General features: G+C 49.3%; 1 protein-coding gene across 1 annotated transcript in view; it reads right to left on the reverse strand.

The window, feature by feature from the left end:
• PGM2L1 (phosphoglucomutase 2 like 1) overlaps window positions 1–12439 on the reverse strand; it is a 17340-nt gene extending 4901 nt beyond the window's left edge. Inside the window, exons 1-10 of the mRNA XM_031064785.1 lie at window positions 12270–12439; window positions 8701–8807; window positions 6765–6849; window positions 6276–6359; window positions 4483–4676; window positions 3635–3824; window positions 3342–3439; window positions 2381–2561; window positions 799–892; window positions 269–398 (exon numbers count right to left, since the gene is read on the reverse strand). Of these exons, the coding sequence (XP_030920645.1) occupies window positions 269–398; window positions 799–892; window positions 2381–2561; window positions 3342–3439; window positions 3635–3824; window positions 4483–4676; window positions 6276–6359; window positions 6765–6849; window positions 8701–8807; window positions 12270–12323 (1217 nt within the window). The 5' untranslated portion in view covers window positions 12324–12439. The remainder of the gene's footprint in view (window positions 1–268; window positions 399–798; window positions 893–2380; window positions 2562–3341; window positions 3440–3634; window positions 3825–4482; window positions 4677–6275; window positions 6360–6764; window positions 6850–8700; window positions 8808–12269) is intronic.
• Window positions 12440–13989: the final 1550 nt, after the last annotated feature.

Consider the following 13989-nt stretch of genomic DNA (forward strand, 5'->3'; position numbering starts at 1 on the left):
TTCCTGCTCTGTTACAGATCCCTCCTGGCACTGGGAAGCCATTCCCTGTGTCCTGTCCCAAATCCCTCTCCAGCCCTCCCAGAGCCCCTTGTGATATCTGCTGTGATGGGCTCTAATCCATCCCACATCAAAAAAACCCCAAAACAACTTACAATGAGAAAACATCTGAGGGACACAAACCTTTGCCCATATTAAAATAAATATTCCTTAGATGATTCCCAGCTCCAAAACAGCAGAGTAGAATATTCTAATGAAAAGCACCACTCACATTTCATAAACGTCAACGAGTTTCTGTGCCAGGCTCAGGCCCTGGCCCTGCAGGTAAGTTGCCATTTCTGCAATGACCACGGCTGCACTCACTCCATCCTTATCCAGCACTGATGTGCCACACATGAAGCCTAGGGAGAAAAAAGGCATGGTGGGAAAATAACCTGACAGGTTATCCCTCTGATTTACCTGACTGAAGCTCTAACCTTTGATCCTGGAAAGGAAGATTGGCCAGGACATGGAGGCTGCTTTATTGCTGCTTATGCAGCAGAAATCCAATGATTTCTCATCTAATCTAATGATTTTGGGGGTTATAGGGCTGGAAAGATAAGCAAACACCAGAATCAGCAAGTCAGATACAATTTATTGTGGGAGTTGGCAAGTCAGTTTGCTGACAGCAAAATATCAATGCTATTAGGATAAAAATAAAGCACATTTTCTGTGTGGTTTATTTCATAGCTAAGATCAGTCCCTCCTAGTCACACTCCCCCCTCAGCTCTCAGCAGCTTAAAGGGATACCAGCACTCATACCAATAGACTCCTCAAATGCAAAGAGAACTTCTTTTCCATTGTCTAGGAGATTTTTCACTCTGCTTCCAATCCATTTAAAACCAGGGAGTGTTTCCTGAAAAAAGGGGGGAAAAAAAAGAGGGCTCAAAATACATATTTTCAATTTAGATTCAATTCAAAGAAAAAAAGGTATAGCCACTGTTCAGTTCAGACTAAAAAAAACCAAAACACCAAAGAAAATATAAGAATGTATTTTGAATTTTAGGGTCAATGGGAAAGACTGCTGCAGAGTCAAAACACTAAAGCTAGAGGATGTCTTTCTGGGTTTTTTAAAGTGATTTCCTTAAATTTAAATCTAATTAATTGACCAGCAGAATAGGGACAGTAAAGAAGCATCAGACAAGTCATATTTTCAGTTTTGTGAGGAGTCCAAGGCAAAGAGCCACTGGAAAGGATTTTCCTTGTGGATACTCAAGTAGGACACGAGTACCAAACCAAGGCAAAAGTGTGTCAGGGTACTGTGGTGCTCAGATCACATCAGATCATCTGTGTTGCCCATCAGATGGGACACAGTTATTCAGGAGGAAAAGCTACAGAAATATAAAAGTGACACTTTCAGCTGCTGGGAGGGGAGAGCACGTTCTGGGGGCGTTTACATAAATCATGCAAAAGCAGCCAAAAGCTTGGAAACAGCTCTTCTTGGAGACAAGGAAGTCACAAATAAAAAGGAAGGGCAGCTTTTAGAGAAGACCAAGAGGTTCTGTAAATTCCTAGCTTCTCTTTTTCTTTCAGTCAAGTATGTCCTTTTTCAATTAAAAAAAAAACCAAAAGAAACAGTATTTAGAGAGAGAACCAAATCCACTACAGAGAACTGACATTCACCCTGATTATCTGGCCAGTCACTCAAAATGGTTTTCAGAGTTGCTTTCAATTTTAAATTCCTCATTTTTTGGCAAAACATTTATTCCTCTTGCACATGGATTTAATTAAGACATGCATAAACAAGGCCTGGCCCTTTGTATGTTTGTGCCATGATTTCAGGCACTTAGCTCTCTTCTGGCTAACGTCCAACAGAAATCAGATTTAATTTGGATGCAGGAGCTAAACTCTCAGTCTGGGGGGAGCACCCCCAGTTTCTTTTTTTGTAAGTCCTTCACAAAGCTGTGCATTAAAGATCTGTACACAGGAGCTCCTCTGCCTGAAGTAAAGCCAAAACCAAACCCCAGTGGCACAGGGCACCTGAAGGGCCATTGTGTAACCTCCAAGTGCTCCTTCCAAACCCATCATCACTCAGAGTGAGCAGGGCAGGCTGCACAAATCCCCTTCTCTCACACAGCAGGATTTCGGATAACCACAGCTAAGGTATTCCTGTTATCTGCAATCCAGGTGTTCATTTGTGTCCCGGGGACTGAGCTTTGCCCACGCTGATCCCCCAGCCCCAGAACACTGAGGAGACTGAACTCAGGCCTGTGTGGGTGGAAGAACACCTTCTGCAAGCTGGAATCCCTCAGAGCTCCCAGCCAGAACCCTGGATGTCCCCTGCCCTCCTTTCACCCCATGAGCAGGGTTTGGATGGAGACAGCCCCACAGCACGCACACTCACCTCAAAGTGAAACCCCTCTTTAAGTGCAATTGCCCTCAGGATCTTGGAGGAGACCGTGGTTGCCAGCATGTAGGCATTCCTCACGTCGGCATCCTGGGAGCAGCTCTCCTTCCAGCAGGAGAACATCCACCAGCCAAACAGGGCTGCCAGCTCATTGCCCGTGAACACCTTCCAGCAGCCACTGTGGGGACAGGCAGGTGAGGGGTGCTGAAGGCACTCAGCACCCAGAGGGGCAAGGTCAGGGCTGGGGGACAGGAATTCTGCAGTCCCTGAACAGGAATTCTGCAGCCACCGAACAGGGGATGTGAGCACAGCACTGCCAAGCTGCTCTAGGCAAAGCCACCCTACTGACGCACTCCACACCTACCACACCTCAAGGATTTACAGGCCCACAGCCCCAGGGTCCCTCTGGCACTGGATGGCCCAGCAGCAGGAGAGCAGCCTAGAACTGACCCACACAGAGCAGCCTAGGCAACGTGAGCATTGCAGGCAGGGCCTGCTCAGCCTTTACTTACACTGCCATCAGAACTGGGGCCTGATAGTGGGAGAAAAGTAACTTCTGTTCAACATGAACAAGCAGGGGAAAGCAAAGGATTAAAATTAAAAATAACAAAACAAACAAAAAACCCCACTCCACCAAAGAAGCCCATGACAACCATCAAGGAAGGTTTGCCTGATATAAAAGAAAACACAGCAAACAAAATGATTTTACTGCCTTCAGTAGCCCCTCAGTTTCCAGTTTAGCTTTGTTTGGCCATTTACTATTACACCAGCAAGTATTTAATCTACTCTTTGCTGGGTGAATTGATCTAAAATGCATTTGGAGCTATACCAAAGGACAAAATAAAGAAGGAAAAAGGGAAATAGTGGATTGAAGGCCTGTGCCTGGGAATTTGGGGATGTTCTGTGACTGTCACCACCTTTTCTGCAGGAAGACACAAGAGAGGGTCCCACCACTCACTTTTCCTGCTGTTCTGCCACTGCCAGCCGATCTGCATCTGGATCAGTGGCCACTACTATTTTGGCACCTTCTTTCTCTGCCAGCCTCAGAGACAGCTCCTGGGGGGAGAAGGAGGGACAAAAGCCACCAAAATGTAAGAGTGAATAAACCCACAGCCTTCCTACTTACATCTAAAAGAAAAACTCCCCATGGATTTCCCCCTGTATCAATACAGCTGAGAGCAGGTTCCCCCTGTTCTCTCCCTCCGTTTGTTTTCTCCCCACAGAAATCAGATGAATTAGAAACCAGAATACCAGCACAGACTCTCCTTCTTCAGGATTGGGGCACTTGACCGTGGAGAAGTCGGGGTCTGGGTCCTTCTGCTCAGGAACTGGGATGGGGGGCTGGAAGCCAAAGGCTCTGAAGGCCATCTGCACGTAGTCGTGGCCCACTCCGTGGAAAGAGGTGTGCACAAACTTCAAACTGCTCTGCACGTTCAGCTCCCTGCGGGGGAAACACAGCTTCAGCAGGGCCTCTGAGCCCGGTAACAAGACTGCTTTCATGGGGGAAGGCAAAGCAAACTGCAATTCCTCTGTGTACTGCTCTGCTGATCGCTGCATTCATTTCAAAGGAATCAGAGAAAGTGCTTATGTTGCACTAGAAATCGCTGGGTCAAAGCTGCTTCTCCTGGAAAAGGATGTATTTACCTTCTGCTGAGACAGATCAAAGTCTCCCAAGAATAAACTGTTGATTTCTACATCAAACTCAAGCTCTTCCACCACCTTAAAGTGTTATTCCAGCTCTGCTTCATGCCATCCATCATCCTCCTTTTATTCTCATCCTCTGCCCCACATAACCTTCGGACTGAATCTTTTTATGCACATGCACCTCACTTTTACTCTGAATTTCTGCATTTTATTCAGCACTCTCAGAGCACACTCACTTGCATTAAATGGTTTCCACTGGGATGTTTCACAGTACCTTAATTCCCAAAGGCAGATTATTCTCATTATTATTCTCAACCAAGTGGTTTAACCCCGAGGATGGTGACCCGTGAATTTGATGACACCTCAGAGAACACAGGGAAGTCTGTCTGCAGTCAGTTTTTCCACATGCAACCCACAGCTTACTTAAAAACATGACTTTTTGCTTTATAAAATACCTATGATAGCAGATCTTGGTCAGGTCCTCCATGTAGCTGTCACAAATTTTCTTCAGAGGGTCCTGCCTGAGGGGACTGGTGTCCACCAGATTTTCGTTCCAAGAGCCACTCCATGGCTCCACACACTCTTCTATGCATTTTATAATTTCCTTATCGTGAGGAGAGGTGATCTGTGCTCCATTTTCCCAATAAACCTGGGGTAAGAGGAAGGAAACAAGACACAATTTATTTGCAAAGATTATTAACCTGATAAATTCCTTTATCTAAAGGATTCCACGTACTTTGTGCCTAAGCCACACAGAGGATCCAGCATCTGACTGGCTTGATTCTCAAGACACTTGGAGTCATCCAGCATGAACCTCTGTGCTCACAGCAGAGAAATGGAGCTAACACAGCAACACAGCTGTTTTCACAAAAGCTGGTGTTGAACTGTCACAGCTGAAATAGCAGGCTGTGAGAAACCAAAAGCAGGCACTTGTATGTGGGAGTGCTGTGCAAACTGCAACAGAGGGAAAACACCACCTTCCCCAGGGCTGGCATTGCTCTGGAGAAGGGAACACAGCTTGGGTTTGCACCCAGAGCAGGGCAGATAAGCAGCGTGCCAAGGCCCGTGTTTTTCCACAGCTGAACAGCCCTAATCTCTCAGCTGGAAACACCCTCCGGAGTGGAAACGCCGTATCTAACCCCTGCTATAATAAAGCCTTTGTGAAAGACTTGGAGGGCACTTTCCCCACACTCTGCTGCCAACAGGCTGAGCTCACAGGGCAGACTCTGCTCACATCATCTGCCCCTGCCTCCTCACCTCTGGGTCTGTCACCTCCAGGCCACACGGCCCAAAACCTTCAGAACCTGCTGAAATCCACACGGGAAATGTGAAAGATTAAACAGCTCTTGGGAAAGACCAGGAAACACACTGGGGTCCTGGCACAAACAGACTGCTGTTCACTTCTTTGTGAACTGATGATATATTTCCAAACTTCTGGTATGTTTGTATCAGAAGACACAAACATCAAATTGCTTCTTGACAAATGAAGCACCTGGGAAATGCCTGCGGCTTCTCTCCTTACTCTCTGCTCCAGCTCGGCAGAAACAAGGCTGGTGAAGAACTTCACAATGTGCTCCAGGGAAGGCAGGAGCAGCTCAAGCACCCCCAAGGGCTCTCTCTGCCTTCCCTCACACTGCCATCACTCACTGACCTGCCACAGGCCTTCTGGAATGCTCAGCTAGAGATGAGAGCTTGGTTCAGCTTCTTACAGAGCTGAGGAAGGACATGCTCAGTTAAAACACTGCACTTGCTATTGTGGATGGTTTTATTGGCCCAAGCTTGCCAAGGGAAGCCACCCACCCCCCTTCAAAGCCCAGAAAACCAGGGCAGAAAACCAATAAAACCAGTGCTACTGTGTTTTATGGAGCCACTCTCCAATCATCCCCACCCTCAGCACAGTGCCCTGCTGTGTGCACGGATCCACCTCAGCTCTGGCTTTAGTTTTAAACTGAGTTCTAAACCTCAAACACACAAAGTGCTGGGGCACCTCTTCAGCTGCTGCTTAGACTCTGTGGAATGCCACTGCAGATTCATGCTCAAGACACACAAACTGTGAGCTCTTATCTCTCACCAGCGCGTCAGCTTGCGGACGGATGAATTATTTCACATAACTTATCCTTCCAATGGACACACACACACACAAGGGGAGCCTGGCACAGGCTGCCCCATCCCAGAGGGCTCCAGGGCCAGGCTGGGAGCAGCCTGGGCTAGGGGCAGGTGTCCCCGCGTGGGTTTCAGGCTCGCTCACCTTGTAGCCGTTGTCCTCCTTGCGGTTGTGGGAGGCTGTGATCATCACCCCAGCCACGGCCCCCAGCTGCTGCACGGCGTAGGGCTGCAAGGCAACCAGGGACAGCTCAGCCCAGCCCGCCACAGCACCCAGAACCACGGGATTCACACAAAGGCTTGCTGGAAAAGCAGTCACAGGTTTGCCCAGGCATTCCAGCCCTCCCCTCAAAGCGAGGACACACAGCACGCTCATGGAATTCAAGCAAGGATTTAAAGCATGCAAGGAAAAGCTGCTGTGACCAGAAGGGCCGGGTGTTGAGGCATTAAAAGCAGAGGCACTGAGGAACCTGGTGACATCCCTGTTACAGCCTCCTTGAGGAGCCAGGTGTACCAAACAGCCTCTGTTTTTCTGTTAAATCACAGAATTTAAGGAAATTTCTAGCTCTCTTTTTCAGCAAACCCAAATACTCCCATAACTGTGGTGCAACAACAGGACGAGAAGGTGACTCACCACAAAGGGGGTAGGGACATAGGTGGAGAAGAAGTACACCAGCACATCCTTTGCCAGCAGGACTGCTGCAGTGAGCTTTGCAAGCCTACCAAGAGGAAAAAGAAAACATCCAGTCAGCCCAGCTCCCCAGGGCAGCCCAGATGGAATTCCTGCCACCTCCAGGCACTTGTTTCCTCAGGCACTGCACTGCTTTTTGGCTTATGTGTCCTACAAACTGCACAGTCAGGGTCAGAGCTCAGCTGCACAACGTGAGCCAGCACTTCCAGCTGCTGCTGGGCACTGCAGCCCCTCAGCTAAACACAGCAGATATCCCACACACAGACACACAACACCCATCCTCTGCCCAAGGACAGAGCCAGCTTCCCAGGGAGCCTGAAGTACCAGATGTGTGCAGCAGCTTTGGGAAAGGATTGGGAATCCCACACAGAGCTCATCTGCCAGCCCTGCCCAGCAGCTCCACACCGTGCCCAGGAAGCAGAGCTACTCCTAAAAATATCCCTGCAAAGCGGCACCCCTCATCCCAGAATGTCTAGGAACAGTGCCCAGAGTTCTAAATCTCACTTCATTATAAACTTTATAAACTATTTATTATAAACTCATAAACTCTCACTATTATAAACTTTCAAGCCCCTGGGAAGCTCATTCTCCCCCAGGTAACAGATACCAAACTTCTTTTGCACAGCTCAGGAGAGAAGGGGAAGTCTCAGAGGCAAAATAGAGGAGATATTAAATGGTGTAAGCTCACCTTGCTCTCACAGACAGGCATTAATGCCTGACTTCCCTCTCTCCATCACCAGCAACCCACCCCTCAATGACTCCGAATTCCCCTGCAGCAGCTGCCAAAAGCCACCTGAGAGCCCCTGGAAGGGCCTGAGAGCTCAGCTGGGAGCTGCAGCCACTGGAATTGTGCTTGGTCAATGTCACACAGCTGGGTGACCTGCCATCCCCCAGGCCCCGCTGCCCACAGTGCTGGGGAAGCTCTTTTGGGGGAGTTCAGCTGGATTTCAGCTCTGCGGACGGGAGGAACACGCAGCCAGGAACTGAGGCGCTGCTTGCATGTGTCAAACACCTCTGTGACCATGCAGGCTCAATCCCAGGCTTTGGGGGGCTGAAAAGGAACATCACTCCTGCACCTCCCCATCTTCAGAACGTGCCTAACCCACAGTGTGGGGAAAACTGGGCCACACACACCGCAGGGGAGAGGAGAGACTCGCTGCAATCTGTGCTCTACTGCACCAGGGACTTCTTCATCCCCAGAACATCAAATACTACTACACGTAAAAAGGAAAAGAACGGTTAGTTACAACAACAGCTACAATAATTAACTCCTCCTTGCCAAAACACTAATTAGCCACTGGCTTGGCTTTTTGCACAGCACGCCATTACCCACGTGGGTTGTGCTCCCCAGTGACAAGGGATTAACATTCCTTAGAGAATTCAGGAAGCAGTTTCCTCCCCTTTCTCTGCAAGGAGCACAGTGTGCCACTGCTGGAAGCCCACATTTTGAGCATTCCAGGTAAAATCCCCCCAAAGTGAGGACACACAGGGTTACAGCAGGCTGCAGGTGGAATTATCCTTCCCCCAGGCAAGGTGTGAGACACCAGAGAATGAGAGTGTAAAAAGTGCACTAATATCCAGGGGTTTCCAGCTGGATGTTCATACTCTGAATTTACCTTCATGTTCTGATTTCACTCCAGGCACATTAAGCCTAATGATTTAATCTGTGAATTCTCTGGTGGACAGCAAGCAGCCTTACACTCCTCCTGTGCTGGCAAACGAAGGATTTAGTCCCAGCCTCTCCTCATCACTGCTCCAGTGGGAGAGGAAAGAGCGTGCCCAGCTCATCCCAAACCAAAAGAGAAAGTGCTGACAGGACAGAAAGCATTTAAAGCCACAATTTCATTTCTAGTCTTGCAGATGTAATCAATACTCATACTTCTTACTGCTGCAGTTGCTGGTGACCTGACCTCGTGTGTCATATCCAACAACAAAGCCTCTCTGCTTAAAGTCTGAAAAGTTCCTCTCCAGGTACGTGTAGATGCCCTGGAGAAAACAAAAACAAAAAAACAAGGGGAAAAGGAGAATTAGCTGAGCTGCACACACACAAACACTGAGGGTGATCTTGCACAAAGGATGGATCATGTCAGCAGGCAAAACACAGCTCAAGCACATCAATACATTCACAAACTTATTCAAACAATAGTCACAAAAGCAGCAGCGGTTTTCCCCCAGTGGTCTCTGAAAGAAGGCAAGAAACCAGAGAAACCGTGGTGGGAAATAAAAGTGAGCAGGACAACAACAAACCCTCAGGAAGCAAACACTCATTTTCAATCCATACTGTGCTTCATTTATTCAAATCATCTTCTCAAGACTGAACTGAGAGAAACCCATATTTTGGAAGCTCTGTAGCAGCACTAAACAGATTTTCCCCCAGCCAGCACTTGGTGCAATCCCCTTCAGGATGTTTTTCTCTGGTATCTGGAAAGGCAGCCTGCCTCCTGCCCCGGAGTCCAGCCAGGATTCCCTTTCCTTAAATGGCTTTGGCCCTTCAGAACCCCAGATTGCCAAGCTGGGAAAGGCCTTGGAGACCAGGTCCAAGCAGGCACTCCAAGGATTTGCCCCAAAGCATGGCCTGTTTACACAGGGAGAGGAATATATTTACTCTTGAAACAAAGAGAACCCTTTGAACGGTGGCAGGCCTGGAGGCTGTGATCCCCTGCTGCAGTCACCTGAGCCCAAAACTGAACCCAAAACACACCAAGTGCTCACCCTGCCAAACCTTCCACTCACAGCTGCGAGGAGAGGAGAGAGCAATGGGGAAAACTCTTCAGGTTGACTTGGACAACACCTGAGGACATGAACAGCCGATTTCCTATAGCAGACCCCCTATTCAGGCTAAGATTTGGCATGCAGGAAAGCAGGAATGTCTTCACTTTCTGCTACGGAGCAGTTTGCTCAAAATCAGCCCCTAAAGCTCAGCCACAGAGTCCTCAGCTGAAGTCAGCAAGCCCCAAAGGACTGAGTTATCCAAACATGATTGTGAAAGCTGCAGGAAATAAAAGTAAACCAATAAAAGCCAGCGAGGAAGTGAATGCAGAGCCTCTCCACTGCCCAAAGCCCCTGCCTGAGCTCACACCAATCCTCCTCCAGGTGCCCCAAGGGCAGTCTGGAATTCCAGCACCTCTGGGGTTAACTCCTCCCTTGGCAAAGCTGCTCAATTTAAAGAATTTCTATTTCCCCTTAACAAGACTCAGGTTGTGATAGTGTCCCTAATTACTTCTGCCGTTAAACCTCCACCACTTCTGAAGAGGCACAAGTGCACCTGGTGGTGATAATTAATGGCTCATTAGCAGGTGTCAGCACTCAGATCTAAGCCAGAATTCTCCTCAGGTGCCTGAAGTGTCACAATTGCCTCTCCCACTGCGTGGTTCAGGTGATTTCCTGATGCAAAATCCACGGAGCACAGCAAGCCCACATCTACAGCATGGCCTGTCCCAAATGCTCAGGCTCAAAAGGAGAGAGGGAACAGGGATGGTATCAAGAGCAAACCAAAGAATTTTGGTTGATGAAATCCAGAGAGGCAGGAAGAGCTTTATAAAGCCCAGCATTTACATTTTTCATCTTTTACCTTTAGCTTTGCTATTTAAGCAGCAGGAAACTCCTTGATGCAAAGCTGGCTGGTTTTGTCACTGATCAGTGACAGGCTCCTTTCCCACTAATACAGCACCTGGACATGCATCAAAGCAGGAGAAAAGCCAGGGAATCAGGGCTTTACGTGGAGTTTAAAACTTGCCATTTTCAGCAGAGTCCTCAGCAAGTGCTGAATATTCTGTGCCTTCCTGGACCTGCCTTTTCATAACATCAATATAATCAAATCAAGTGAAGATCAAATGATAAAAACAAAGTCAAATGAAAGAAAAACCAGCTCAAATGGAGGACACAGAACACACGTGCAACTTCACTACAGCTTATTTTAACTGAAGGAAGTATGAATTACAAGTCTGATATTTGACTGGCCAGTTATTCCTGCCCCAGGCAAGGGCAAACCCAGCGCCAGGGCTGCCCATGCTCCTGCTGTGAAAGTGCTCAGAAAAGGCTGAAACCTGCTGCAGTTGACTTCAGAAACTGCAGAAAGCTCCAGCCCACCCCCAGAGGCCACGTGCCCCAGCCCGATCTGCAGCTCCAATAAACAACCAGAAATAGCAGCTGTGCAGAGGCACACAGCCCGGGCTGCAACTCCCAAAAACCAGCAGTGCCCCCCAAACCGAGCCTGCCAACACATGCCCTGCCCAGCAACAGGGAATTCTCCTCCCTCTGTGCCAGCAGCCCCACACAGGGAGCAGCACCCCACACCCCAGGGCAGGGAATTCACCCCCAAAAACCCCCTCTGCTGCCAGGGAAACAGGGCTTTTCACAGCAGCCTGGCTGCTTTTAACAAACCCACCCCTGGCGACAAAACACTGACTTTTCAGCCCCTTTTATCCATCTGCTCCCACGGCATCCAGAGTCCAGCTGGAGCTGCTGATGGCACTGCAGCCTTTGTGGCAGGGCAGGCTGGCACACCTGCAGCACAAGGGCAGGAAGCATCATTCCAGGGTGTGTCCAGCCTGCAGGTGAGACACCCAAGGGAAGCTTTTGCTAGGGCCAAGGAGATCCTGCAGAGCAGAGCTGCCAGAGGGAAGGCTGGGATTCAAAGCAGCACTTCCACACAAAGGCTCCCAAACCAGCACTGGAATTTGGCCTCTCCACAAGAGTGTGGGCTCCAGCTGGACAGCTCAGACAACAGAATGTCAAACAGCTTTGGGGAGCCCCAGCTGTCCCACGTTCCAAGCACATCCCTCCACCCTAGGCCAACAGAAATTGTAATTCCAGTCACACGTCCTGAGGGAGGGGAGAGCATCAGCCTGCGGAGAGGAACCAGCTGCAAAGTTCAGGTGCACAGTACTACCAACCCTTGCTAAACCATGCCATAAAACATCTTTGATCTTACTTTTTATAGAAAGGGAGTGTATCTGTCAAAACAGGTAAAATTCAGTACTTTTGTCATAACAAACATTTTATTGGTTTCCCAAGCACAAGTGCTCCAAATACCCCAGCCCATTCTATTTTCAACAGTCAAGGCTAGAGATGAGCACAAATAAACAGTTTATGTCATTTACTCAGCCCACAACTCATGCTGAAAACAAAAGAACAGGCTTGTTTGGTCGGGGCTTCGCTTCTTTCGTTTGCGTTACTTTCACTGCTTTGTTTTTGTAGTATAATATATAAATACAAGTATTTATATATTATACTACAGGCTCTTAAGGCAGCTCATAAGATCTCCAGCTACAGGGCTGTGAGGCAGACTGAGCACTGGCCAAATCCCAGCCCAGCCCAAGCTCTCCAAGCCGCCTCATCTCCGAGCACTGAGCTTTCCATGCTTCCCCCCGCTGCTGCGTCCCAGCTTGGGGCTCCCAGCAGGACCCCAGCAGGACCCCCCGGGCCAGGGGCTCCCGCAGAGCTCACCTGTGTGGACTGGATGACGGTGAGGTCGTTGATGTAGCAGAAGCCAGCGCCCATGGCCGAGCGCAGGCCGGCCGTGCCGAAGCTCAGCCGGTGGCACAGGCGCTCGCGCAGCTCCCCGTGCTTGCCGTCCTGCAGCAGCCTCTCGATCTGCTCCTTCGTCTTGTGGTTCTGCAAAAAACACCCAGGCCTTCCCTCAGGGCTGGCCACCGGGAGCTGAGCTCTGCATGCTCATCAGTTCTAGGTGATTCCGAGGGGAAACCCCTCCTATCCTATAAACCGGCCCCCACCGAAACTCACTTCTCCCATTATTCCCACATTATCCTTATTAACAAAGGATTCAAGCGCTCCTGCTGCCACTGATGTGGCTGTCTGGTCACAAGGACACCTCCCAGCCCCTCTGTGTGAAGAGCAGAGCCTTTGGAACAGTTTTTCCCAAGGCAGATAACACAATTCCATTCCCAACCTTTGCCCCTGGAGGATGCACAAAAACCCAAACCTCGAAGCAGCATTTCCTTCCTCCCCACCCCCAGGAAACAGGCACAGTAAAACCCTGCAAATCACAGGATGGTTTGGGCTGGAGGGGACCTTGGGGACCAGCCCATTCCATGGGCAGGGGCACCTTGCACTGGAGCAGGCTCCTGAGCCCCTCCAGGGTGGACAGTTCTCACCCACTGATCCCCCTGCTCAGCTAGGATTTCCCTAAAGCCACAGCCCCAGCACAGCTTTGCACACCTCTGCTGCCTGCTCCTCAGCCAGCCAGCTCACACTGAACCGATGTGGCCACCAAGCAAGGCAGCCTGCTGCTGGGCAGGGCACAGATCCCTGCCACGGCAGCGCTCACACAGCTGGAAAACGCAGCACCTGCAGAGGGGCCCACACTGACATGTTTTATAAAAACCCTTCCACTAGGATCGTCCTCCTGAGAAGCTGCAGCTTCTCCCTGTTTTGCTGCTTTGGAATGTGATTTGGAGAACTGTTTACCCAGCACGTGAATTGTTTTTACTTGATGACCAATGCCATTCACCTGTGTCGAGGCTGTGAGCAGCCACAAGATTTTATCATTTTCCTTTGCAGCTTTCTGATGTCCCCTTTCTCTTTCTTTTAGTATATAATTTTCTTTTAATATAATATCATAAAATAATAAATCAGCCTTCTGAGATATGGAGTCGAGATTCTGTTCCCTCGTCCTGGGGACCCTCCAGAGCAGTGCTGCCCCAAGCAGGGAGGCAAGGAAAGGTCAGAAAAGGCAGGTGGCATCTGCAGGGCAGGGCTGAAGCTGCCCTGACATTTAAATCAGAGGTCAGGCAGCACTGGGAAGCACGCTCCAGGGGAAGGCTCTGCAGGAGGAAAAATAATCCTTGAAACACATTGAGAAATCTGAAATTATCTCTGCAGCTTAACAGCAGACCCTGAACGCTGGACATGTGAATTTCAAACAACTTTGTATTTCTTATTTTCGTGTCTGCCTGCTGTGAAATAAAAGGCAATCCGTTATTGTCCAGGCTCCTGGATGGGCTGGCAACCCAAGCAAGGCACTGCTCACCACACAGCCTAAAAACAAACCACAACAATGGGGCACAATGGGCACCAAACTGCAAAGTGAAAGTCTCTCTCTCAGCTGCTCACAGGCAGCCAAGCAGAAAACAAATGACTGATGTGAAAAGAGTCTGAGGCAGGACTATTGAAAACCTCATTTCACACCAGGACAGTGCATGGCTCG

This window comes from Geospiza fortis, unplaced genomic scaffold, assembly GCF_000277835.1.
Source record: "Geospiza fortis unplaced genomic scaffold, GeoFor_1.0 scaffold1532, whole genome shotgun sequence".
Lineage (NCBI taxonomy): Eukaryota > Metazoa > Chordata > Aves > Passeriformes > Thraupidae > Geospiza > Geospiza fortis.